This window comes from Musa acuminata, chromosome BXJ3-9, assembly GCF_036884655.1.
Source record: "Musa acuminata AAA Group cultivar baxijiao chromosome BXJ3-9, Cavendish_Baxijiao_AAA, whole genome shotgun sequence".
NCBI classification, from domain to species: domain Eukaryota; kingdom Viridiplantae; phylum Streptophyta; class Magnoliopsida; order Zingiberales; family Musaceae; genus Musa; species Musa acuminata.
This window is the reverse complement of record NC_088357.1, coordinates 3,019,086-3,047,007: the sequence shown is the minus strand read 5'-3', so window position 1 is coordinate 3,047,007 and position 27,922 is coordinate 3,019,086. Positions and strand designations below refer to the sequence as shown.

General features: G+C 36.3%; 1 protein-coding gene across 2 annotated transcripts; it reads left to right on the top strand.

The window, feature by feature from the left end:
- The first annotated feature begins 33 nt into the window (after positions 1–33).
- LOC135650119 (uncharacterized) lies at positions 34–27,907 on the top strand. 2 transcript variants are annotated; one of them, XM_065169274.1, is made up of 24 exons: positions 34–706; positions 2,610–2,681; positions 3,061–3,104; positions 3,196–3,307; positions 3,602–3,673; positions 4,010–4,072; positions 5,210–5,287; positions 5,353–5,445; positions 5,536–5,655; positions 6,271–6,354; positions 7,557–7,772; positions 7,870–7,917; positions 10,963–11,217; positions 16,190–16,293; positions 16,669–16,913; positions 18,418–18,486; positions 18,571–18,635; positions 22,411–22,580; positions 22,690–22,768; positions 24,141–24,396; positions 25,362–25,407; positions 26,639–26,747; positions 27,433–27,495; positions 27,590–27,907. In XM_065169274.1, the coding sequence occupies exons 1-24, from the start codon at positions 356–358 to the stop codon at positions 27,668–27,670; spliced, it is 2,895 nt and encodes a 964-aa protein (XP_065025346.1). In that variant the 5' UTR covers positions 34–355; the 3' UTR covers positions 27,671–27,907. The 2 variants fall into 2 exon arrangements, with proteins under 2 accessions (XP_065025346.1, XP_065025347.1); XM_065169275.1 differs by lacking the exons at positions 22,690–22,768; positions 24,141–24,396; positions 25,362–25,407; ... (1 more) ...; positions 27,433–27,495; positions 27,590–27,907 and having other exon boundaries at positions 211–706; positions 18,571–18,640; positions 22,411–22,549.
- Positions 27,908–27,922: the final 15 nt, after the last annotated feature.

Below are 27,922 nucleotides of genomic sequence, written 5' to 3'. Positions count from 1 at the left end.
TCTTATTTAATTTTTCGAAAACTGTCATCGAAGCGCCTGCCGTATTTGCCATCGCCGGCTTCTCCCTGGCGGGCCGTCACCGCGTGCCGTAGTGCCGTCTCCGCCGGCGACGCTCGTCTACTTCTTTGGACGGTACCGACTCGGTATCCCATCAAGGGATCTCCTGGCGATCGGTCGAAGTATCCACGCCGTCCATCCGTTCGTTGCCCCACCGCACACGACAAAGTCAGGTTGTCTGTCACTCTCTTCTTTCGACTATATTACTGACGCACAGCACTTCTCTCTCTCTCTCTCTCGTTCCGAGAATCTTTGGAGTTGTCAGATTGATCTCCTGGAAGACCTCCGCTTCCCGTTAATGGCTTCCCTATCCCGCCCCTGCCTCCTGTACCGCGGTTTCTTCGAGGACGCCTCTCGCCGCCTCAAGAAGACCCCCGCCGGTTCCAAGATTTCGCTTCTGAACTCAGCGTGCGGTTCTTCCCCCATTCTTGGATGCTCCACGCGCGTGTCGAGGAGCCTTGTGTCGGCGGAGTTAGGTGCTCGCCTGGGAGCCCTTCGATCTGCGGTCGAGGAGGCGAAGATAGTGCGGCAGCAGGAGGAGGAAGAGGAGAAGGGAAGGCCTCTGAGGGTCGGGATCATCTGCGGTGGCCCGTCTGCGGAGCGTGGCATCTCGTTGAACTCTGCACGATCGGTTCTTGATCATATACAGGTTGCCTGTTCTTTTTTGCTCGAGGGTTTTGCCATCCGATACAGCTCGATTGTTCTTTCTTTGAGGTTTTCTTCATAATGTAACAGGTTTATTATTGTTTCTGTGCGGGGTTTATTGATCATATACTGCTTCTTATTTTCTTTTTACTTGAGGGTTTTGCCATCGTATACAGCTCGATGGTTCTTTCTTTGTGGTTTTCTTGATTATGTAACAGGTTTATTGTTGTTTCCTTGAGGGTTTTATTTATCAGATAAGGGTTGAATTGGTTTTTATTTTTGATGATGTACAGGATGGTTGTTATTTCTTTGAGGATTTCTTTGATGATGTAATTTGCTATAAGTATGTGCATGGTATAATTTTCTGTTTACCTTGGATACATTTAGACTGCTACTGTGCCCAAATGATAATAATAATATGTTAAATTGGGTTAAGTTTATTTTTATCATTATATACATTACCTTGTAGGGAATTTTAATAAGTTTAGGGCTTGAGCTTAGTTTGTGTTGACTAGTAGTTATGGTCTATATGGTCAACAAGTTGGCTTGTTAATGTTTTTCTGTATTATTGAACGTTTTTATTTTATGAGTGCTGATGTTGTAATATTCAGGCCTTGGTTTGGTACAATATGAGGCAGGGATTAAACTTCCTCATAGGTAAACAACTTAGCGCTAAAAATTAAGGTTCACTGTACCGCCTGAGTCAGTACGGCACGGGGCGGTATATACCAATCAGACCCATCACCGAGACATGGCTTGCATGAGTCCTCGTTGGCACACACTTGCATAACATGTATCGGTACACCAGTATAGATTGGTAGTCTGGTACGTACCGTACCAACAAATCTTCGAAATCGGTCCGATACCCAAAATGGCAAACCTTGCAAAAAAGAAATAATCAACTTGAGAACAGTTGCGCTCATCAAATCTACTCGTGAGAATTTGATTTTAAGCAGATATACTCTTTGCAAGAATTCTTGCCAATAGATGATTTACATAAATTACATGAAACATTAGCATTATAATTTGATTTAAGCATGTGCATGTTGTGATTTTCTGCTTACCTTGGATACATTTAAATTGGTACTTTGCCAAATTGACAATAATGATCTATTAAATTGGGTTAAGTATTTTTTGACATTATATTTATTAACTATTAAATTGGATTATTATCTGTTAGATAATAATAAACCTCTATTACTATAGGATTACATTAAGGATCTGCCTTTAATACTTATTTTTTTAATTGGTAATAAAGGAACTTATTAGTTATTTGCAGAATATACCTTCATGGTGTATGTTATTCGTTGTTAATATTGTTTTGATTGATGGATGTTTAAATGAAATCAAATTTAATTTTGAGTTATGGGACAAATCTTAAAAAATAAAGATTTTAAATTAAGTACGATTAAGTACTAAGACCGGTTTTTTAATCCTTGGTCTAATGCGTTTGATATTTGTTGTTTGAAATGATATGTGATAGTTAGTCATACTAATATATCTTCATGTTTCTTGAACTTAATTTTTTTTATATTAAAAGATGTATTATGTCAAATATTCGAGTATATGATCAGCTTTGGGTTATCTACTTGAAAAGCTCTGCTGTATATAGAGGTTTTATGTTGCACTGTTTTGCTTGGATACAAAATGTGATGTGTAACTAGGGTCTTTGTGATTCTCATCAGGCTGGACTTTTTCTATAAAACAAAAAAAAACTTCTCTTTTGTGGAGAAAACATTCCCTCTTCTTTTATTTGTTAATTATTTTATCTTACCTTAGTAACTATATTAATCCTGTGAATTGATATTTGTTATAATAGAAACATAATAAAACTGTAGTGAACATCTTAATCAATAGCTTTGTTCTTCTTGTGACTGTCGTTTAATTCTTTTCTGGTTATGTTACAGGGAGAAGATTTGCATGTCAGCTGCTATTATATTGATTGCAGTCTCAATGCATATGCAATATCACCTGCCCAGGTTAGTGAACTGGATAATGAATTCATTTGTAGTATGGACTTGATGTACCAACTATAAGTAAAGTCATCGGATGTCAAATTGTAGATACATGCAATTGCAATCCTATAGTATAACTCCTGTTCTATAGTGTCTTAAGTCAGATTTAATTGTTCCTTTGTTGTTCACAGTCAAATGTAATACCTTATGGAAGCTATATATCTATTATTATATTGGTGCTTCGTTGGTCATGTCTTTAGACTTATCTCAATCATACGGGCATCCTTTTTGTGGCTTCCACTGATGTGGTGTCCATTATCCTGTAAACTTCTCAATGCTTCTAGCTTTTACGTCCTCATTGTAGTAGTGTCTGTGGTAATTCTTTCCTCTAATGGATTTGCAGTTATACTCAAACACTCCTGCAGATTTTGATTTCAAACTAGAGAGGTAAACGTTCTGGTTTTTGACTTCATCTTACACTGCTCAATGGCTGGTGTTTCTTTTGTAGATGATTTGCTCCATAACCAAAATTTTGCAGCCTTGCCCAAGGTTTTCGCTCTTTACACACCTTCGTAGAGCATCTTGCTGTCTCTGTGGACATAGTTTTTCCTGTTATCCATGGCCGTTTTGGTGAAGATGGGGGCATTCAGGTCTGTCTTATGAATAAATGGGACACAATTAAACATCCCACATTAAGATTTTCTTACGTTTAATCATATAATTCAGAAAATGCTGATCTGTATCGGTCACTTCCACTTTTAATTGCCATGAATTGCCTAATTATGTAATTTTATAATATCAATAGATTTTTTGGTCTGGGAACTACAAGAACTTGCATATTGCAAAGAATATGTAGGCCATGTTGGAGTCTGTATACTCGCTGAAATGGAGTATTTGCTTCTGTACTGTATGATTAAAATCAGCTGTCTTGTTTGAATGTCTAGGAGCTGCTGGAGAAAGCAAATGTACCATTTGTTGGCACAGCTTCTCATGAATGCCGCCAGGCATTTCACAAGGTTAGCCATCTAGATGCTTTGCTGGTGATTGCAGCTTTATTATGATTTTCATATTGTTATCAATCAAATTAGACATTCTCATTATTTTTCCTTGTGATATCCATCCAATGCTTGCATTGAGTAGTCGTTATTTTTAGTTTACATGTTTGTCCACTGCTCTCCACCATCTCTTGCTTATGTTTGTGGCCTGCCTTTTATTCTTCTTTTTACATTCTTTGGCATACAAATATTTGATGGAAACTTCTTTTTAACTTGTTATGCTGGTTCAAGTTCACTGAAAATCTTGCTTATTGTATATTTCTTTATTGTTTATTGATTTTGCAAATTGTTTTGCAGTACAATGCATCTTTGGAGCTTATCAAACAGGGTTTCCTCACAGTGCCCAGTTTTCTTGTTCAGGTGTGGCACTAACTTTTATCTTTAAAAATGTTAGGCTACTCTAAATATTGTATGTTTCTTTGAGAAAATGCTTTGGCTTTTGAAAATTTTACATTTGAATCTTGTGGCACTGTTTGATTAGGGGTTATTGCTGTTTGTTTTACTACTTCATTTGCTTCCAAGTACCAATCTATTATCCTACATGGTTGCAATGACCATTTGAAGGCCATAGCATGCTACTGAGCAAGGTTAGTCATATTGTAGCATATTACCTGGTACAAGTAGTACGCACCAATCTAATAGGGGACTAGTATGGGTGGTACGTATCAGTCTGCTGGTACACCATATGTCAATATGTTGGTATGGATTGGTACATACTATACCAATGGCCGGTTGGTACACTCGTATGGACTGTTAAGACAAACATGTTACTGAGTAATTGTTTTTTTTCTTTCATTCAGTTCCAAATTTTCACTGCTCTTTATTTTGCAGCTTTGAGAGCATATATGCAGATCTTAGGACAGTAAAGTTATTATTGTTGTTTCACTTCCATGTGCAGGAACCATATTATGCCATTGTTAGTTTAAACTAATTTCATTACCATATATTTGATCCTCTATTTGGTAGCTAATTTTGCTAGTAGGCTAATGATAATTAGCTCACGTTATAATTGGGTATATGATAATGGGTTCACAATTTTACAGGTTATTGTGTCGATTTAATTAACTATCTTTATGATAAAAGACAATTCACTTGACTGCAAATAAAGCATGAAAGAGGAAGGTACCTGAGTTCAAGGTGGAAGTTAGGCAGATCAATAAGTGTTGATCAAATATCACAATAACAGTGAGCTAATAGAGGTCATTTTATCAAACTCCATCTTTGGGACATCTGGTTAAAAGAAGCTAGTGCAATTTATCATGTAACAAACAAAATAAAGCACTATGAACTTGTACAAGTTCCATCTCAAGTTGCTAAACAATCCCTCTTTATCAATTTACTCTTTTTATTTAAATTTTCAAGTCAACTATTCATGGTAAATTATTGGATAAGGACACTGATTTTTTTAGTAATAAAAATTTGGAATAGGTTCCTGACAGTTATGCTTTGTGAATTCTCTCAATTATCAGTTATATGTTTCTCTCTTTTTTTTAGTAGGGAAACCAACCAGACAGGTCTGAAATGATAAGGTGGTTTGAAATCAATCTTCTGGATAAGGAAACAGGAAAAGTTGTGGTAAGGGAATGATTCTCTTCTATTCAAATGTACCATACAGATGTTTCAACCTCCATGTACCCTAGGTGAAGCCGACACTGGCTGGATCAAGCATTGGTGTTACAGTTGCTTACGGTGTTGATGATGCCATTGAGAAAGCAATTAACATAATTAGTGAGGTGGTTACCTTTGATGCTACCTATTGTGGAAATTTATTTCATGGGGATGAAAATCTTTGTGTTAGCCTGAGCTCATTCTGTGGCAAATAGGGCATTGATGATAACGTTCTTGTTGAAGTTTTTCTGGAAGGAGGGAGTGAATTTACAGCAATTGTCATTGATGTTGGAATTGATAATGATGCCAAGCCTGTTGTTTTACTACCAACTGAAGTAAGTCAGTCAATATACTTGTTTTTTCTTTATTTGGAAGAAAGCAACATTTTGTTTCTTTTAAGGCATCTACACTGTCTATATTGTCTTGAGAGTATGTAGGCTATCCTAGACATACTATCTTTCTAGTACATCTTGTAGAATTCTTTTGCTTAATAGATGAACTTTCAAAGACGATACCACTGCCAAGAAATTAATGATCAAGTTTATAGAATTGATATAAAATATTTTGCTATTAGTTAGTAAATGATCAAGAGTTAAAAATTAATTTTCCAATTTACATTTGGATGCCATGGATCAGATTCCAATTATCTAACAAAAGACCTGCTAACCTAACTGAAGAAGGTGAGTTGTCCACTTATTTCTTGTCCTTACCTTAAAGAAGGTCCTATATGCTATGGGTGTCATTATGAGGCACACCTTCTCTTGGTTTCTGATATGGCATTTTGTGGCATGCCGAGTGTGTATTAGTACACACTTGGCGATGTCATTATCTTGATTTTAGAAGTCTGTTTTAGAATGCATTTGTCAAGCATATCCAATGCAAAAGGGAGTATACTATACTACTATAGAACATTTAAGCATCTGCTAATTATTTTTCTTATTCAATATCAGGTGGAGCTTCAAGTTTTGACCAATAATGATCAGTCTGAGGACACAATTTTTAACTACAGGAGGAAGTATCTTCCAACACAGCAGGCAAGATAATTGGAGCAAGATTTATCTTCTTCTTATATCATTATTATCAGTTGAACTTTTCTCACTTGTAGTTGCTAATGTGTCTGCTTCATGACTTTAGATAAGCTGAATTGGCAATGAACCTAATGTATGCCAAACTGGATTGATAAACTCTGACCCAAAATTGAAACTATTAATTAAATTTTAACATTAATTTGCAATGGCATACTTGGTAAGATGTATACTTCTTTTGATATTTAATGCATATATAAGATGACCGTTGCTTGGCCATGCATGTGCCAACTGGTCTTTATCTGCTGTAAGTAGGATATGCAAGTACTAATCATTGGATGCTTGTAGTTCACATGAACACCCCTCCCCCCGCCCGCCAGTCGTTCACAGTTAAAAGTTTGTATATGAATAAGGAATTTCAGTTTCACCCACTGTGTACCAATTATGGTTTTAGATCTTGGCCCAGTATTGATATCGATCCTCAGGATAGTATGGTACCAACTGTTGGTATCAATATTGCCCTAGTTCGATCTTTTCTTTTGCTTTTTTCTTTAATTATGTGTATTTATTATTCATATGTGTTTGTTGGGTTGCACATTATGAATCTGTTCCTAGAGTCTCAGTTAAGCAGAATAATTATATGGCATCAATCTTGATGATCTGAAAAAGCCTGATAATATTTTTGGCTGACATTAATATTTACACCAGATCATATTTCAGGCTATACACATGCTTGCTCAAACACCAATTTACTGAATCTCCATAAGCTTATTAAACATTTCCTTTTTGACATAGAAAAAGAATTGGATCATGTTCTCAAATGTCAAACATGAACAGATGTTTTTTATTCATTTCCACTTATCTACATGATAACCTATTTTAAGATGCAGAAGCAATGAAAAGAAGGCCTCAGATAAAATGTGTAATCACCATTGTGAAATGTTTTTTGATCTGCAAAAACTATCTAGTTTTGTTCTTGGACGCAAGGCACACACTTAGTGGGCTAGAATGTATATTCTTTTGGAATTCTATATTTTAGCTGTTTATGTTGATGTCATTGCATAACAAATCACTGGTCTCTTTGTCAGCGATATTGTATTTGTCATTGAGGCTCATTTTCATTCCTTATTTCCATCCCTTTTTTTATTGCTTGTTAATCTCTAATATTTGCAGTACAGAGAACTTTTTAGGTTATGGATTTACTTTTGCAGGTTGCTTATCACACCCCTCCTCGTTTCCCAACTGATGTCATTGAATGTATAAGACAAGGAGCATCATTGTTATTTCAACATTTTGGTCTTCGTGATTTTGCTAGGATCGATGGTTGGTTTTTACCTGGCAATGCTAATATGTTCTCGACAGTTGCAAAAAATACTAAGTTTGGAATTACAGAATCGGGTAACATCATTTTCACAGACATTAACCTGGTATGTGAAAAGTTTTGCTTATTGTGATTTTGTAGGGCTTACATTTCACTTTGCTAAATTGCTTGCTACTGCAATGGTGCTGGTTTACTGAACGCAGATAAGCGGGATGGAGCAAACCAGCTTCTTATTTCAGCAAGCCTCAAAGGTACCTTCCTATTTATGTCAAGTAACCATCAATTTCAGTAACTTTTGCCAATTTAATATGGGGGTATCTAGGTTGAGACTTATATTATTTTTATATTGTTTGGGCTTTAACCATATACTTTTAAAAATAATACATTAGTGTTTGAAATTTTAGAATTTAATAGAATCATTTGAGAAAAGTTGTAGCATGTAGGGTTTGCCTTTTTGGGTACCAAACCTGTTTTGGCAAACTGCTAGAACGGTATATATAGGTTTGTACTGGTGTACTGACACATGGTACGCCAGTGCATACTGGTGGCTCGGCGATGAAGAAAAAGAAAGAGAGGTGGAAGGAATGGTAGAGGAACAGAGGAGGAACGAAAGAAGAGGGAAGAAGAGGAAGAAGTGGAGGAAGAAGAATGAAGAAGAAGAAAGACGAGGAGGCAAAGAGCACTGGTAGTGCACCTGGGAAGCAGCGACAACGAGGTGGTGCCATCTTACACGAAGTGATAGTGGCAGCAGTTGGAAAGTGGCGATGGTGAGGCGGCAACATCTTATGTGATGAGGAAGCAGCAACGACAGCAGAGGCGAAGTGATGATGGCAAGGCGATGGTACCTTGTGTGAGAAGAGGGCTTGTGTTCTTGAGCCCTAATCTTTTTTTTTTTTACACTGATTTAGACATGGCCCCACTATTTCTTCGAATATTTTATTAATTTAACTGGACTGCCCAGTATAAGGGGGTTCCATGTACCAGACCCCTATCGGATCACTACATATTACCTGCATCGGGTGGCATACTACATCGCGGCAAACCTTGGTAGCATGATAAAATACCATTTTGTTTGTTTCAAGATAATACATTACTACACTAAAGTGATAATTATAGTTATTTGAATATGTAAGTATATGTAACAGTTAAGATAAAATTCATCATCTAACCCTTCTTTTGATCAAATAAAGATGATGTCCGTGCTGCTAACTGATTGGATATTCTGGACAGTCTCTCCTTACAATAGCAAGGATCTTTAGTACCATGCAGGATATTGTTTATGCAGTGATAAATAAGTATTCATAAGATGATGGTGTCCCATAAGAACCAAATTGGCAGCATCTACATTGTTTAGAAAGATGGTCAAGGAAAATTCACCCTAGTTGCTTGTTGGCATTTGATAGATGGCAAGTAGAAATGAATTGTTTTAAAATTGAAAAATCAACCCAGAAATGATATTTTCTTATGTGTGAAAGACGGGATTGGTATCTGAAGTTTCAAGCAATTGAGTGGTTAATTTTATACAAATCAAAATAGCCTTAATTAAGAACTATGCATGTGTTTCACAAGTTAATAAAAATGGTGGCAGAAAAAATTATTCTTATTAATTAGAAACTTAGAATTGACACACACCATAATGTGGAGTAACTAAAGAGTGAAAATGGTTAATGATGTTACCAAAAGGGTATTTATGTTTAGTGATTATTGCTACTGCAACAACAGATTGAACTTTTGCTCCTATTTGCTAGCTGTCTTGTGAAAGCAGAGCTAAGTATGCAGAGATATCTTTTGCTCGATGCCAAGGTATCCAAAGATGGAGAGGGAGAGTTTGTGTGCTAGTCAAGATGAAACCTTGTTGAAAAGGCTCAAACATTGCAAGCAGCTGGGTAACCATGTGGTTATATCTGGATTATAGATGATAGCGGATTGGTACTCGTGGATCACTATCAATATTGCAAATATACTAGGTGTCCACCTGGTATGATAAGTATATCAGGTGTTATGCCTAGTGTGGAATTGAATTGGGCAAAATTAACATGTTCATGTGTTGGTTGGTCATTGGACTAGTAAATGCCAGTCTGCATCTGTTAGTATGGTTGAAATTAAAATCCTTGGTATCATGGTTTCAAATCTTGATTTAAGACACACTAATCCCTGATCAGACCAATATGGGTCTGATACACACTGGTGTACTGACACACAGTATGCCAATGTATCAGTCAGTAGAGTTCAAAGAGAAGAGAAGAGAAGGGAAGAGAGAAGGCAGTAGAGGAGGAGGAGGAGGAGGTGGAGAATACAGGAGGCTGAGGAGCAGGGAGGTCTACTGTTAGTTGTTTTGGTTGTCAACAGCAGGTTCGAGATATAAAAAAAAAGAAGAAAACAAATTTGAAAGAAGTGGACGAAATTGCCAGGTTCAAGTGCTGGTTTCTGGCCAGACCAATAAATACTGGTAGGATCTATACTGGTATTTACCTGTCCGACTGGTTTTTGAACTATGCTTGATATAAACAACTAGCATTGGTCAAGATAGATACATTCATCTACATCTTGACCCAATAGACATAGTTCCATCTGCTGATCTTGCAACCTAAACTGACTTTTCTCCAATTGTTAATCTTAGTGCAATTGTAGGATGCAATTTTATCCATTTTTCCTCTTGCTTCCATAAAATTCTTAACTGAGATTGCATTAATCCTGAGATGGTTATTTTAAACAAGAATTTACTGGATATAAATGACAGTGTCAGTGAAACAAATCACACTGAGGTTGTCAAAGTTTATAGAGGAGAAAAAGATCTTGATCTTAGACTGAAAAATATTAACCAATCATATCAACATTAGTGATAACCAGGGTCTGTCGTACCGAACCGTACCGCCCGGTACGACAGGTTGTCGGTACACGGCCTGTCTCTTACCTGTCCGAGTGCACTGTAGCACTGTAGCAGTGATACAGTACTCGGCACACCTAGGTGTACCGCTCGGTACACCTGGGTGTACCGCTCGGTATACCGTACCATACCGGTACCGAGCCCAGGTCAAAATACTGGTATGGTACGGTATTGCGAACCTTGGTGATAACAAATAGATATGGTTTTAAACCCTTGCATGAATTTTAATTATGATAAAAGATACCTGCAACTAATCTGTGATAGCATTGTTAGTGCTACTATCTGTAGCTGTCTTACCCAACTAGTCATCTACAATTGGGCACAGGTATTATGAAAGACATCTTCTTTCTTTGATCACAGCTTTTATGTCATTCTTCTGTATGACGCTGACAGTTGTTTCTTTCAATAGGTTGGGTTTTCTCATTCAAATGTTCTTCGAACCATCATCCAGCATGCATGCTTGCGATATCCTTCTCTCAAATCATGCAGTAATGCATGGAACACATTATCCAGAAGATTGCAATCTGCTCAGCATAGCAATGTACCCTCCAAGATCCGGGGTTCTCAGAAGGTTTTTGTGCTCTTTGGTGGGGAAACTTCAGAACGTCAAGTATCTCTCATGAGTGGAACAAATGTTTGGCTCAACTTGCAAGGTTATGGTGATGTAAGTTCTGAACTTATTACTGTTTGGTACCTTTATTGAGTTTTTATAAATCATACTGTAGCTACTTGTTCCAATCATGTTATTTATCACTAGTTCTACTCAAACATGTGACTAATTTTTTTCTTTTTGGCTGAATATGTTGCTTAAGTCAAGTAGATGTGTTAGCCCATTTAATACACTTCTATTAATGATTTCGATTTTTTGAACAAATAGATGCAAGCTTCCTGTCAGAGGTTCATTTTTCGATCCCTGCTATTGACTTACAATCTCTCTCGTGCTGTTATGCAGCTGTCATTTTTTAAGTTTGAATCGATTATATTTATTAATCTGAAGGAATTTCTGATTGTAACATCAATGAGTTAATCATCCTCAAAGTTCTGAGCAACTGTTCGTGTTTCCTCTAAACTATTGACCTTCCTGTGTGTACTTTGACTTTTTAAGATATACAAATTTACCTTCAGATTATTATTCATAATGACTGCATGCCATGATGAGAATATTTATAGTATACAAATAATTATTTTTTTCTTAAAGAGGTTGTAGGATGCAAACAGACGAGTTACATTTTCCAAAGTTTATGTTGCATGTTCAATGACTGAATATTACTTGAGAGTTGAACATTAATTACAGAGTTAGTTAGTTAGAATTATTAAAGGGAGGCCATGTAAATCAGATAGGATTTTTTTTGGAATGGTATAATTGAGATAGATGAAGTTTCAGTGGCAAGAGGGGATTTTAAGTGCTCCTTTGATTCTATCATATAATAAGCTTAATTTTGTTATTTATCTATATTTCTTATGCTATTGGAGATTGGGGTTTCTTAAAAATATCGAAGATAATCATAACTGAAACTGGTCCGCATAAATTTGAGTCAGAGGTTTTAAATCTCGGTCTAAGATGATTGTGTCATCACTTGTCCGTAAATTAAATCCGGGAAATTGAGGAAGCCTTCATAGTGCCTAGCTTCAGATACTGATCTGAATAATTTACCTGACTGGCATGGTTCTGGTGTACCAGGTGGTATGCCACCCATACCACCATGTCAATCAAAAAGAGCAACACATGGTAATACCGATTAGTACCAAATCAATTGGTACCAGATCATAAGGTTGGATATTGTTCGTTTGTTGGACCATAAATACCTGTTAGTACTGTATTTGAAACTATGGTTTTAATCATAGAACTATAGAAGACCATGCAATCCAAGATTGCCAGCAAGGCATATTTGTACTCATTGCTGGAATTAGTACCTAATATTGGGTTGTTGTGTCAAAATGGTCCCGTAAGTAAAAAGGATTTTCTTTCTTCCCTTCAAAATTTATGCTCTTTAGTGTGTCCCACAAGGTCTGTCGTACTGAAATGTACCGCCCGTACCAGGCGGTATGTACCGGTCCGACAGGTTATCGGTACGCGGACTGCCCGGTATCGCTACAGTACAGCACTGCTACAGTATGAAAAAAATAAAAAAATATTCGGTACACCAGGGTATACCGCTCGGTACGCCCTGATGTACCGCCTGGTACACCGGTACCGTACCATACCAAGCCCGGGTCGAAACGCCGGTATGGTACGGTACAGCGAACCTTGGTGTCCCATGCAGTCATCCTTGAACCATCCCAAGGTGCCCAAGCCAAACCGTCAGCAGTTCTATTTTTTCCTTTGTTTTTCTTGTTAACTTTTGCATCTGCAAGACTGTTGTATGGCATTGATGTATCATGTGTTTACTGCACATAAGATCGATTGGACATGTAGCATGTTTCTGGTCTCAGCTATTCTGAATGCCGTTTGTATTCTCATTTTGCCTTTGAATTTTCATTTTGCAATCCTCTGTATGACTGGTGTCTTTAGTGCACTGCTATTGCAAACTCTACAAATGTTTCTCTACTACTTCTTATAATATTAATATATACTCATGTGATCTCTTCCTCAAAGCACTAGTGTCTTTTCGATGTTCAATAGGAAGATACTTGACTTGTCTATATTATTTTCGATCTTAGGCCACTCTGTTATTCTCAATTTTATTAATACCTAGAAACCATTAATTGGTTCATTCATCACATCATGTTTTACATCTATCTTAATGCCCTGATTTCCTTTGGCATAATCTTATCTAAGGAATGCAATTTTGGATTCTGAACTTGTGCATGTCCATGGCCGGACCACTATGATGACTGCTATGACATATCGACACACTGTGATGACTACAGTTAGGCATGCGACACCTAAGTGATAGATGCTTGCAAGGGTCAACATATACCTTAACCTTGTATAGTCCATTAACATTATGCACCAAGAAGAAAATGTTAGAAAGATGAATGCATGGGTAGTAAGTTGTAGTCGGACACAAGGACAAGAAAACTATACTAAGAAACTATATTTTATTAAGCACTAAGACTCTCGCAAACGAGCTGAATGATCGCACAAAAAGGGGGTTGGAAGGCAGGTGTTGATTCAATGTTCACTTACAACTTTTGTCGAACAAAAACGATTCATTAAAATCATTACATCACCTCTCAAACAGATAACCGAGGCTTCATCTAGCTTGGTGACACTAGGGAGTGGCTCTAGGGTGTTGAGATGACCAATGCTTTCACCACAACATTGCCTCTAAAAAATTACCTCGTGGCATGCCAAAACAAGTTGTTTCAATTATTTTCCCCTTCATGTGATGACTTCTTAACCTAAAATGCTAGCATGTTTTATAAAATAAAATTGTTGTCAAAACCTAGCAAATTGAACATTTATGAGGACAAGTTTGGTATAGACCTTAGTAGAATCCAAATGAGAAGTGACTTTTCTAGCTCCAGTGTGTCGAAATTGAGCAAAGGATCATCTCAATGACAATGCAAAGGGGTGGTGTAATTGGTGAATGCATTTTGAGGTCAAGCAGGGGAGTAGTCTAAGACCCCGAAGGAGCCAAGACACATGACAATATGTTGATGTTTATGGACATCAAACCGAACGAGATGGTGACTTATGCATTGGTGGACACTGGTGGATATAGGAGCCACTCACAACATAGTGGACTGAGAGGCATGGACTAAAAGACAAAGCAACTTGGATTGAAATAGGCTAAGACTTCGAGCCACATGAAGGCAGTCAATTCGAAAGTAGAGCATATTTTGAGATTGGTGAAGAGAGTCAACATCAAACTTTGAGGTTGGAGCATATTTTCTGGGACTAAAGTTTCTACTGGTGAGGGCAGTATCCAAGTCAATTCCTAAATTCTCTGTTCTTAATGGGTGATGACTCTCCATGTGTGGTGTCACTTTCAAAGAGAGATCTTTGAGGCACACACATGTACTCTTGAAAGAAGAATTGAGGCAAAAAGACCTGACTTGTTCCACAGCAATGCAGTCGGAGTCAAAAGGCCTTAGTGCTTGACAAAGGATCGTTAGGACGAACACTCTCGAAGAATATGTTGGTATGTTAACAAATCATGAGAATCCTTTCCACGTGGATACAATGTGGAATGGGAGTTCGAACTTGAGTTTTACGTATAGTCAGCCATCCATATTGTGTATCATTCTTGAAGTTAGAGGACCTCCGGGACCTCTTAGATAAGCTGTTGGATGGCATACTATTCTAGAGATTATCTTTGCTCATGGGTATCATGATGCTTTCGTGGGGCAAGATTGAATGAGTGAGTGTTAATGTCAATAAAATGACCTAAGAATGAGAGTTGGCAGGGGCCTTGCAACAAGTTGAAGGTGGTGGCCACCTTGAAAAGTTCCAATTTGATTGATAAAAGATATGGAGGGAATTGCTTCGTGGGACATAGAATGTGTAGAAGCAACTAGTCAGGTGAGGCGAGACATTACAACGATATGGAATCTCAATGGGACTCTGCTATCTAAGAATAACTTGGTCGAGAAAGTGTAGAAGGCCATGAGCTTCAGAGGACGGGGCATGGGATTGCAAATTCACAACAGTCAGAACTTGGTTGAGAAATCATAAAAAAGGTAAAGAAACCTGGGATTACAATCAATCAAAGCAATTAGGCACAAAAGGCTTTTGCAAATGGGCTCATGGTTGCACACAAAGAGGGTTCCTAAGGTTGGTGCAGACCCAATCAAAGTAATGATTAATGTGAAAACCATGTATAGTCATCCTATCACCAATTGGCAATGATATGTACCCATTGTGTTAATCGCATGTCATTGTATGCCAGTTGAGGCATGAGACTGTAGAAGTTTTGTTTTCTCTAAAAAAATGATTTTTTTTTTTTTTACATTTCTAAGTGGGATTAACTAGTCAATCACACAAATAAAAAATATTTGAAGTGTCTGACATGAGGATTTAAGAATGAAATTGTCAGATGTAGGAATTGTACCAACAAAATAAGTGTATAGAATTATAAGCACTTGTTTACAGGGCCACTATAGCTGTCAGTTACTCTCTCATTTGAATAATTCTGTTCCTTAGAAATGAAAAAAAAGAGATAATTGACTCTAATTATGTTAGATTTATTTGTGATGGTCGACAATGTATTCATAAAACTATGAACAACTGGGAGGGGGAAGAAGGTGAGCAATTGAAACTAAGGTGAGCTTACTTGTATATATATATATATATATATATATATATATATATATATATATATATATATATATATATATATATATATATATATGTATATGTATATGTATATGTATATGTATATGTATATGTATATGTATATGTATATGTATATGTATATGTATATGTATATGTATATATATATGTATATGTATATATATATATATAAACTTATAAAGTTTTCTAGATAATGTTCTAACATGATTCAATGCTTGGCCATCCATTCCTTATTTCTTTTACTATGTATTTGACTATCGTGTGGTCCTGGTATATATTGTTGTTCCTATAAGGATGTTTATGCACTTTAATGATGACCTGACTTATAAGTTTCTTTTCTACCTGAAGTCTTTCATTATTGAAGTAGTGTCATGTGTGGTCTTTCTTTTGAATTCAGCTTGATGTGATTCCTTGCCTGCTTGCTCCTGCAAATGGATATGGATCTGCTGAACTTAAGAATGCAGATCAACAAGAGATTTGTAGAACTGTTTGGACTTTACCGTAAGCTTGTTTTATTTTTGACTTATCTATTCAGTTTAATATATTGTACTTGAATGTTTATATAATTAGTTTGTTTTCCAAAGAAAAAGAAACATGTTGCATATTGTTGACAGCATGTGTGGAAACCATTTCCACTGTCTGTATCCATAATACTCAATGGTATTATCTCATTATTCTTTGTTAAAGAGGTTAGTTATGAATCATGTCAAATTTCTTTGAAAATCTCCAGTTTATTTGTTGAACCTATTTTAGGTGGAAGAACTTTCACACTAGATATACTAGCATAATAAATATTTCAGTTTCTATAGAGACTCCAATTTACCAATATACCTTTGAATCCTTTTTCTACATGCTCATAAATCCCATGTTCTACAGTTACTCTCTCGTCCTACGACATACTACAGAGGAAGTTCTGGCAGCATGCATTGAGGCGGTCGAACCAGATAGGGCTTTATTAACATCTCATTTACGTGACAATGTTATGAGTGAACTATCAGCAGCTCTTAGCAAACATTATTGGTTTTCTGGTTTTGACATCAATGAAGAACTACCTGCAAATTTTACGCTGGAAAACTGGATCAAGCATGCTAAAGAGTCTCAGTCAATAGTTTTTATTGCAGGTCAATTCCAAACCATATGCATATATAATTAATAATCATATATAGTCTAGTTTTGTGAGTATGTCAAATTGGCTACATGGCAATATATATTTCCTAAGAGGTGGCAGGCCTTCTTTGGAGCTCATGCTGTAGTTACATATAGTCTCCAAGGACAAATAAATTTGTGTAGTCAGATATAAGTATATCTTTGCATTTTTCTTTTCTGATAAGTTAAACAATGAAGTGATAAATTTTTATGGGGTACAATAATAACACAACATCACTAGATCAACTGCTAAGGTATGTTGAAGAAAATAAGCATAAAATGCTAATGGCTTTATTTAGCAAGATATGATAAAATAAACTCCTATTATTAGTAAAAAATAATCATTATGCACAAAAAATAATGTGGAAGTTGTGATGATGGTTTTTTTGTGTTATTTCTTCAACTACTCTCTGTTAGGCTACAGTCTACCGCAGTTCTGATGCACAGTTCTTAATTGGGTGGTCCATACTCTTAATTAAGGTTTGCTATAATAGTCACTAATTTGAATTTATTCTTGAATGAATATAGCAAATGTTCTGTGAATATCTACTGTGAAGAAATTGTAACATTCAGGTGGTGATGAATCCTATTGTCACTAATGCAGATTTACAAATGTTAGATAATCACAGGAACTTGATAAAATAATTTCATGTAAGTCCATGCATTTGTACAATTATCAGGTACTTCAATACTTTTTAAGTTTCCCATGTGATACTAAACATGAACAAGTGTTCTAACATAGTTCAAACTTCAAACAAAATATATTCTTCATCATTGCTTGTTCCTTGGCTGTGAAAGCAGTTTTTAATAGTTTCTCTCTCATGACTAGAATTAGTATTTCTCTGTTAAACATCACTTAAGAACCTTTTTTGACCTAGAAAGTTATGTTCCCATAATTAGTGTTGTGTTTGCACTTTAAGCTGATTGAATATGTAGATAAAATAGCTAGATAATGATGAGGTTTATTAAATGACAATATTAGATTTTTTGGTACATTCTATATTACTCGTAGGATACAAGAGTGCCTGTTAACACCATGATACACTGGATAGATGAGTCAAATCTACAAAATCACATTGACAAATAGTTTTATTCATTTTCCAGATTTGACCATAATGGCCAGAAACTTCTATATAATACGCCTCACCCACTGCAGATTTCTCATTTACTCCTTCCATGATCATTTTCAAAGCATTTTCTTTTAGTAAATCTAGAAGCGCGAGCCAGTTAAGCGTCTCTCTTTTTTTTCTTTCTTTTACTCCTTTTTTTAATGTGCTGCAGCATCCATAGCCATGGGTTAGGTCTTGGTTATTTGGTCACTATTTCAGATCAAGTGTTCCATTTCACCTAATTTGGGTGATATGTCCAAAATCTTTGTTATTAATAAAAAGAAAAGATTTCAACTTCTTTTATATATGTTTTGATATCATGAGTCTACTATTTTATTTCTTTGATCATTGCTAGCTACTTCTATTATAGTGCATGGTGGAATTGGTGAAGATGGTACTCTCCAATCTTTGTTAGAGGCTGCTGGAGTTCCTTATACAGGTGATAAGCCTGTAACAACATTTTCTTGAACTCCAACTTGTTATTTTAGTATTTTGCTGGGGTTTTTAATTTCAAACGGTGCAGGTCCAGGACCTTTTGCTTCCAAAATATGTATGGATAAAATGCAAACATCTCTTTCTCTTAGCCAAGTAAGGTATCTGTAATATTTTTATGTATATGGTATTGCATAATGTTTTTGCTTTGTGACTATGCCTTTTCAGTCTCAAAACTGTTTGTTATCAACAGTTCTGTGACAACAAATTTGTTATCTTATAATGTTCTGTTTGCCTTAGTAACATAAGTTTCTGACCTAAAAGCTTAACTGAGAAATGGTTTAGTTTTACATTTAAAACACTTGAAGGTCAGATGACAAATTTTCTACTGTCGATGTTATTAATCGTGGATAATAATTTTGTGTTATACATCCTACATCCAAACTAACGGTCTAGGAGCTAGACTTGTAGAATTTTGCCTGACAAGAATGCTCAATGGCTGGAAAAGATCGATGTAGCCAACTCCAAACAATCGTGATATTGTGGGTTTTGGCTTCTGGTTGTGGTTTAATGCAAAGGCCTCCTCCTACAGTGTCCAAGATACAGAAACTTCCAAATTCTGAGGTGAATTTGGAGCAAACTATTTTGTGGCAGCCCACAACTGTGCCATGTTTATCTATGGGATAAGATAACCTCTAAGTCATCGTCTATCATCTCTTTCCCAACTCCTATTCCTATCTCTTTGATATGCACACACTTCGCCAATTTCTTAAACATGTCAAATACTTTCCTGGTTCCAGTCCAGTAAATAAATCTGCTATTCAATTTATAAGCATCAAGAATCATTCCATGAATAGTGTAAGTTTATAAAAACTAGTGAAAGTTTCTATCTGATGGATGGGGTGAGTACTTTCCCCATCTAGCTATAAATATTCTGAACCATAGTTTGAAATTTTACAGGCCTGTATTAGTCCTTGGCTAGATCGGTATAGGTATGGTTCATAATAGCATACTGACACTTGGTATGACTGTAAGTGCTATGGTAGAGGAGAAATACTGGGAGATACAGTAGGCCAATGCTAGCAGGTGGACAGGAGGTGGCATGAGGCAGGAGAAAAACATGTGCATTCACATTTTTCCCTAAGCCCGCTACCTTATAAAAAGAAAATGACCTTTATTGCCCGAAAGGGGTGGTCTGCATCCTGGTTAAAGCCCATCCAATACATGCCTGTTAAGGCAAAGTTAGGAACCTCGTTTTGAACAAAGATCTTAAGTATTTCTGATATGTGATAATGCAAATGAAGTTATTTAGGATGACAGAATAGTGGCATTCTATGGAAACCAGGAATGATGAAAAATTGCTACCTTTTCGTACCTTAGAAAGTATGATCACTTCTACATCTGATTGTGGCAGAAATGATGTTGCAGGACTGGACCATTCACTATTCAGCAAAAACAAAATAACTTTTTGTAGCCTTAATATAACAATCTCTCTCTTGCCTTCTGTCAAGTGTAATAGCCTTTAATTAGGATGTTAAGAGTAAATGTGCCGGCTGAGAACCCAAAGATCTTGCTTTGACAGATATTTGGCAATACTCAACAGGTCATGCTTGTAAAATGAGTAAAAGGAGAATAAAAGAAAAGGTTCCTAAGAAAAATTTAAGGTTTTATATTAGGCAAAACCAGTGTTTTAAATACCAGTCTAATAGTCATTTCGGTAATTGACTAGTCTGATATGGTACCAAGATATTTTCCTGTATATCAACCTACATTACTGGTGCTTGGTCAAACTGGTAAATAATGGTTGATATTGGCAAAAATATGGGCATAACAGTTGGAGGAGGCTGTAATAAGTTCATTAGCAAAGATGATAGGAGTGCAAAGACAATTTAGTATATTCAGGATTAGCCAAATATGATGACTACTCTAGGAATGCAGAATAAGTTTAAAAAAAGAGGATAAATTTAAATTATCCTCCCATCTTTCGTATAGAAATCAAGAACTATATCCAAGTCAAATTCTAGGATAAAGTTAAGACCACCTTTTCCTTTGTTGGTTTATGAAAGCAAATGAATTATTAGCATTTGTATGTCATAGAACTTATGTGCAGCCTGGCATTGTGATGTCTACTCCAGAAACATTCTAAGTTGTATTATTTACTGAAACATATTTTGATACAATCAGTGTCTGTCATACCGAATCGTACCGCCCTGTCACGAACGGTCGTCGCGCACCCGCAACAACTCCGTTCAACGAACCGTTCGTCGCTCGCACCTGCATGTACAGCTGCTTAACAGCATGTTTTCTTATGGTTTTGGGTCATTTTGCTTGTAAATATGTAAGTTCAAACAAGCTGCAGCGTTGCAAAGCGACCGCTCACCGAACCGAGCAAAACAGCCCCAAAACAGCCCAAAATAGCTCCGTTTTCGCGTGCCGCGGGAGGTGAGCGGAGAGCTGCCTCCGCTCACCAAAATGTCAGCCATCTCAGACCCCAGGAACCCCCCGGGTGGCACAGGGCTGGATGGGGCTTCGGTTATATACCGGGCGTTGAACACTCTTTCGCAAGTTCGCACGTGACCTTTACGAGAACTTGGTGTTGCGTCCGGGACCAGGTGAGCGGCTGTTTGTGGGCTTGCAGCTGTTCGTTCATCCTTAAAAGCCTTGTTTTTCTCCCTCTCCCTCTTTTCTCTTGTGCACACAAGGTGTTCGACGAATTGCTTGTAAAGCTTTCCTTTTCGCGAGACTTCGGGACTTGTCCGTTGCTCGTTCTTTCGATCTAACTCTCTTTCTCTTTTACAGGTCCTTCGGGACCTGCGAGAGGTTACAAAGTGGGCTGATCCTTGCGGAGCAAGATCGCAAGGGCGAAGCGCGACTTAGGCAACGCAAGCTAAGTTCGCGTCTTTGGCCGCAAGGGTGCCGCACGCCTTAGGCAATTCCAGCTAAGGTCGTGACAGCCCGGTACGGGCGGTACGTACTGGTCTGCACTGTAGCAGTGCTACAGTGCTCGGTACACCGTACCGTACTGGTACCGAGCCCAGGTCAAAATACCGGTATGGTACGGTATTGCGAACCTTGGATACAATAAGTAATGACCATCTTGTCCAAAAGGAGAGAGAAAAAAAAGAGCAAAATTTTAATCCCAAGAGAAGTCATGTTTATTAGACTATATGAATGTTCACTAATGAAGAGATTTCATTAATCTGTACTACAGTCTATAAACTTTTCTTGGGACTATTCATCCCGGCGAATCATATAAATGCCAAATTTTAACTAATTTTATCATGAAGAATGAAAATTTAGGAATTTAGAAGCATCAGAATTTTATGAACTCTTTGGTCTACACGACACTTAGTTCAATATCAGTGGTTCAGATCCTTAAAAGAAATGTCCTGTATCATATTTAGTGCATAATTTTTAATTTTTTCACCTTTTAATGTTTGGTGTACATACAAGTAAGGTTCGCAATACCGTACCGTACCGGTATTTCGACCTGGGCTCGGTATCGGTATAGTACGGTGTATCGAGCGGTACACTCAGGTGTGCCGAGTACTGTAGCAGTGCACTCGGACCGGTAAGAGACGGTCTGCGTACCGACAACCTATCGGACCGGTACGTACCACCCGTACCGGGCGGTACAGTTCGGTACGGGCAGACCCATACAACACAGCAAAGTCATAAAGTCCCAACTATTGGGATTTGGATCTTTTGTCATCATTGAAATATGTAAAACACTGTAAAGTCCTACTTTTTAATGGTTTGATGTACATGAAAAATGGATTTCAAATTGCATCAATTCTGGTTTCTTGGCCTTCTCTGTTTTGTAAATGTGTTCGGCAGAGTTGATTTTCAACTTGTAGCTTGCATCTTAATTTTAACCGGTATGAGGCCTGGGTTCTGTATCTTTATTATTATTACTTTAATTTTGAAACAGTTGACAAGTTTGGGAGTACTTACCATACCTAAAGTTGTTCAGAGAAAAGAAGAATTACTGAATTCTTATGTACCTGATACCTGGCAAGCTCTGACAAGTGAACTGCAATCAAGGTCATTATGTGTCAAACCAGCTCGGGATGGATGCTCAACTGGTGTTGCTAGATTATGGTATGAAGACCCTGTCAAGGTCATTTTGGTTAAAATTTGGTGGTAATGAGCAAGTACTTGATTTATCTGCTTCTCAGTTTCAGTTTTAATGATAATAGTGTATTTGCAGCTCCATGGAAGATCTTGAAGTCTATGTAAATGCATTAAGGAACTCCCTCCCACGTATACCCGCTAATAGTTTGTTAAAGGTCTGCAATACTCACTGTCAATTTAGAACTTTCAAGATATGTGCTCATAAAAGTGTAGTTTTGTAACTTTTGTTAGTTCCATTTTTTTTATAAATGGGCATCTAAAAGCAAAAGAATTTATTATTCTTTTAGTTGACATCATATATGGTTTATTTCAAGTTCTACAGGATCTTGTTTTGTATGACCTGATCTGTGCATGTAGTGCTGATCCATGATTTGGTGTCTTATCACATGCCAAGACACATTAGTTAACTAAGTTATGTCCATATATGTACATACTGGCATGCTGGTTCCTATTTGCTGTTATGGGAAAAAACATGGTACATAGGTATGTACCTCTTTGGTATATTGGTAAAAAATGATCATAAACATGCTTTCATCAGCAAGGAACTCAATTTAATATTTGATTGTGACAGTGTTTATCTATGTTTCTTGGTTGATGCTAGACCAGATGTACAGAATTATACACCTTTGTCAAATAGGATCATTGAAATTTGAGTGCAGTGTGTTTGCCAGAAATGAGTATTTGTAAAATTGTATTGCTTGGAAATTGGCATAGTTATTGTTCTTTAACATGCCTGAGTTCGACTGGCAGAGTATGTAGTACCTTTTTAAAAATGTTCAATATATTTTTCATGGGTTCAGAAACTTTTTAAAAATGCTATGCTTTTAGATTCAAATGAAAATACCTTTTTGATTATGTTCTTCCCTATAACAGTCACTTCTTGTTTTTTTGTTAAGGATCATGATATCTTCCTTTTGTGGTACTTGGCATCATCTTTTGTGGATTACATGAAACCTAATACCATTTTTATATTAGCATATATGAAGTGATATTTCATTTCATTTTGTCCCTGTACTTCTAGCAGACAAACTGTTTTAATTTCCCTTGACAAATATATACAGATAAATGATCTAAATAAATTGTTTTGGAGTTATATTTTTATAGGGAATTAGCTAAATGATATCAATTCAAGTGTTTTTCTGTCTTCTTACTACATCCATATTATCTCGTTCTCCATACCTATAAATTTATGTTTTTAATATTTTCCAAGTGATGGATTTTGAACACCATGAACATGTAACATTTGAGTTTACCATAGAAAAATTATACATGCTGTTTTGTTGGTGACTTAATTATGCCTAACTACTTCCTACAAACTAACTCCTAAAAGTGAGAAGTTGTTTCTAACAATTGCATATCTTGAGCCAATGAAAGCTTGTCTAGAATTTTTTTCACCTTGAACTGTAAATTCTTTAGTCAATGAACACTTTGTGTGTTGGTAGTATCTTATAATACTTAAAAATATTCCTGGCTTTGTGTCTAATCTAATTGTGATTCTTTTAGTTGATATTTGATTTTCTGTATTAGGCACATGGGGTGATCGAAATGCCAAGCCCTCCTCCTCAGTCATTAATTTTCGAGCCTTTTATTGAAACAGATGAAATAATTGTTTCATCCAAATCACTGGATAGTAATGCTCGTCATCTTATATGGGAAGGACATACTGGATGGGTTGAAGTGACTGTTGGTGTCATGGGTACACGTGGTGAGATGCATTCACTTAGTCCTAGTATTACTGTCAAAGAAACTGGTGACATTTTATCACTTGAAGAGAAATTTCAAGGTATGTTTCTCATTTAATGTTGTCGTACAGGTCCTGAATATGTTTAACTAATTATTTCTTTTCCACAGTTGATCTTATTGATATTTTATCTTGAAAGGCATGCCATTTAGATGAGGAGTACCAATTGCATTAACAAATGTGCTTTCATGAATTTTCTGCAGTGTCTTAGCTATGATTTAGAATAATTACAGTGATTATCATTTTTTTCTAATATTGCACTTTGGCCTTCCACAGTTGCCTTCAAGTTTTCCAATGCTTTTTCTTATTCATATTACCTCCAGATGGTACTATCAGTTTAGCTTATTACTAATGCTCTTTGTATCTAGATTCTCTAATTGTACAAAATACATCTTTGTATGTAGATTTTAATCACCTATAGACAACATTATTATATTGCACTATGTTGCTATTTTAATTTTTAAGAATTACTATGTTGGTATATCCAGATCATGTTGTACTCGTATCAGTGTCCATTCATTATAGATTGCACTCTACCAGATTTAAAGTTGAAATTTTTCTTAACAAAGAAACTATTTAGGAGAAAACATTTAATTGTTCTAACTTCTGTGGATATTTGCTTATGTAGGAATGTTATTCTTAGCAACAAGTCCTTAGCTACAATGTCATCTGAACATTTTCTAAATTCTAAATTTCAGCTTACGTGTCAGCTTCATCTTTATCAAGCTTATTTATTCCTCGGTTTCTTGAACAACAATGTAGTAAAGTTCTAATCACCTAATTAAGAAAGAGAGGCATCTGTTAGCTAGGAAAGATTTTGCTATCATAGTGAATGATCCCTGATTTTATGTTATTTGTCATCTTTGCTCATGTTTCTAGTTGATACTTTTTTTTTATTAAGTACTTCGTATAATGTGCATCTCATTCATGTTATCATTTTGGATGCTTCAAGGAACAGTCATTGTTTATAATTAACAATTAATTATTTGTATATGTGCATTTTGCAGGTGGTACTGGCATCAACTTGACACCACCTCCAGCAGCAATAATAAGGTTCATCTCAAAATCCTGTTATATAATTGCTGATTATATGGTTTTTAACATTTGACACAAGAATTGACAAATGTACTAAAACGTGATAATTATAACTGCAATTTTTTGGCCATTTATTTGATCATTCAGATGCATATCATAATTTTGAAATTGTAACGTTGACCACTATCTAAAGCCTGAAAATAAAATACTTACTGAGATTCTGAGTTTCTATGATGTGGACATAATTTGGATGCTATGTGCAAAAATGCTAGTAATAATAATTTGGATGCTATGTAATTGTGAGTTTCTGTGAGGTAGATATTTGGAATCTGTAAATTGTGATAATCTTTTCGGTAGAGCAGTTAAACCTCTGTTATTTTCCTTTGGCACTTCAAGAGTTGGAAAAGGTAAGGATTTTGTTCAGTCATTATTAACATGCACATTTTGTCTGAGATTGTTATGTTTTGGTTTTTAACGACTGATGATATGACTCCAAACTAGATCTTATGATTGATTTTTTGGCGTGCGGGATCTGTCAATCTCATTTCATAATCATCATTGAGCAGTAAAAAAAAGCATGCTAATTCTTGTAAGTTTGGCAAAGATATTTCTATAATGATTCAGGTTCATTATGTTATATGGTGCTTTTTTAACCTGGGTAATATCATTGCTCACAACCAAAAATAAAAAATAAAAAATTGAACTTTCTTCACTTGCAAGTAATTATCAAACTGCAAGAGTTGAATCTTTTTCACTGTCAGGCCAAAGCATCAAAAAAGGAGGGTTGCAATAGGCAGCTAACAGCCATTTTATATGGAAATAGTTGGGACATTTTGGCTTGTTTGTTGATGTGGTGGATCAAACAGGTGTAGGCTATTGGTCTCATCCACATGGAGAAATGCCTGTGAACTAGTAGAGGTGATGTGTTGCAAAGTCCTGCTGCTTCTCCGCAGCATGTCAAATATAGCACAGATCTTTTAAAAGCCCAAAATGCTAGACGTATAGTCGTTTGCTTTATTTCTTTGCAGTTCTGTATGTTTTATCCTTTAGGTAAGGTAGAAGAATCCTCCCGAAATGTTTAAGTAGAACCTGTCTTTAATTAACTTGATTAATTGGCGTTGGACTTGTATATTCAGGATGACTTGAAGGCAGTATAATTTAGGTGACAAAATATTCATTCTTCTACATGTGCTTTCTGAAGGAGTGTGTTCTTGTCTTGCTGAGTATTTCCTTTGGCCTTTTCTCACAGTGATGAAGCCTTACAAAGATGTAAACAACGAATTGAAATCATTGCAAATACTTTAGGATTGGAAGGATTTTCTCGGATTGATGCATTCATGAATGTGCAAAGTGGGGAGGTATATTCTTCTCATTAATTTATTGATTCTTTTCTCTACATTTTAATTATTGGTAATTTACATCATGGATCTGTTTTCATTAAAGGTGCCATCCACCATTGTTCAGCTTGAACTCGGTTTTCATGAGACTAGCATATTTTTGTTCGAAGTAATTTCTTGTACTTGTAGCTCTCGTGTCCATCTCAATCATTGATCATACTGATCTGAAAATTGGGCTTCCTTTGTCGTGCTATGACGGATAGATTCATCTTTTAAATGGAGTGTGGTACCATTTGATGAAATGTCTTTTGCTGCAACCAAGCTTAGCCAAGTATTATGCTGCTTGTTGAGATCATCCCTGCTTTCCTAGTTTCATTATTTAAATTGCATTCCATCTGAAAGCAACTAACTTTATCCCGTAGATGTTGAAATAGCTGGTACATAGCCATTCCAACCCCCCTTACTCTATTCACCTCATCTAAACAGCCGAATCAGAGGTTGTGTGAAGTATATTATCTCTCTGCATGCTAAGTATCCTACAGAAAGTAAATTGCAGCATCCGATCATATTGAAGTAGGCTTATTTTGGCAGCTTGTAATAATTTGTTACATACTGCAGTTATTTTAAAAAGTGCTTGTCAATTTGTCTTTATCGTTTCCACTGCCTGTTGTACAATTCTCATAACCCATTAAATGTCTGTTAACAGGTTTTAGTGATAGAGGTTAACACCATACCAGGGATGACCCCATCGACCGTCTTGATTCATCAGGTAATTCATTAGATCTGTTGTGACAATTGCAAGAGTCACTCTATAAAAGATGCATCCTCCACTTGGGCATAATGACCGTCGACTCTCTTTTCAGGCCCTTGAAGAACAACCACCCATACGTCCTCAAGAATTTTTTCGTACCGTTCTTGAGTTTGCTCGGCAAAGATTGAATTAGATCCTTCTCCATCATCCAAACTACAACTCAGTATCCTAATTAAGGCACTTATTAAGGGAATAAATAATTCGATCTCTTAGTGTCATTCTGGTTGCTCTTTGTTTGAGCCCTATTTATCATATTACTGTTTTGTGTTTTTACTTTGTAATTGATTTTTAAGCAAATGGTCAGTGATGAATGCTAGTTTTAATCCCCAGACTTTACAGTAATTTAATAAAGTTTTTGTTAGATAAGCCAGTTAGTTTTTCGCCT

Coding starts and splice junctions, on each gene's coding strand:
- LOC135650119 (XM_065169274.1), top strand. CDS start 356: ATGGCTTCCCTATCCCGCCCCTGCCTCCTGTACCGCGGTTTCTTCGAG. Junction 16,294..16,668: donor AGAACTGTTTGGACTTTACC/GTAAGCTTGTTT, acceptor CATGTTCTACAG/TTACTCTCTCGTCCTACGAC. Junction 18,636..22,410: donor CATCTCTTTCTCTTAGCCAA/GTAAGGTATCTG, acceptor ATTTTGAAACAG/TTGACAAGTTTGGGAGTACT.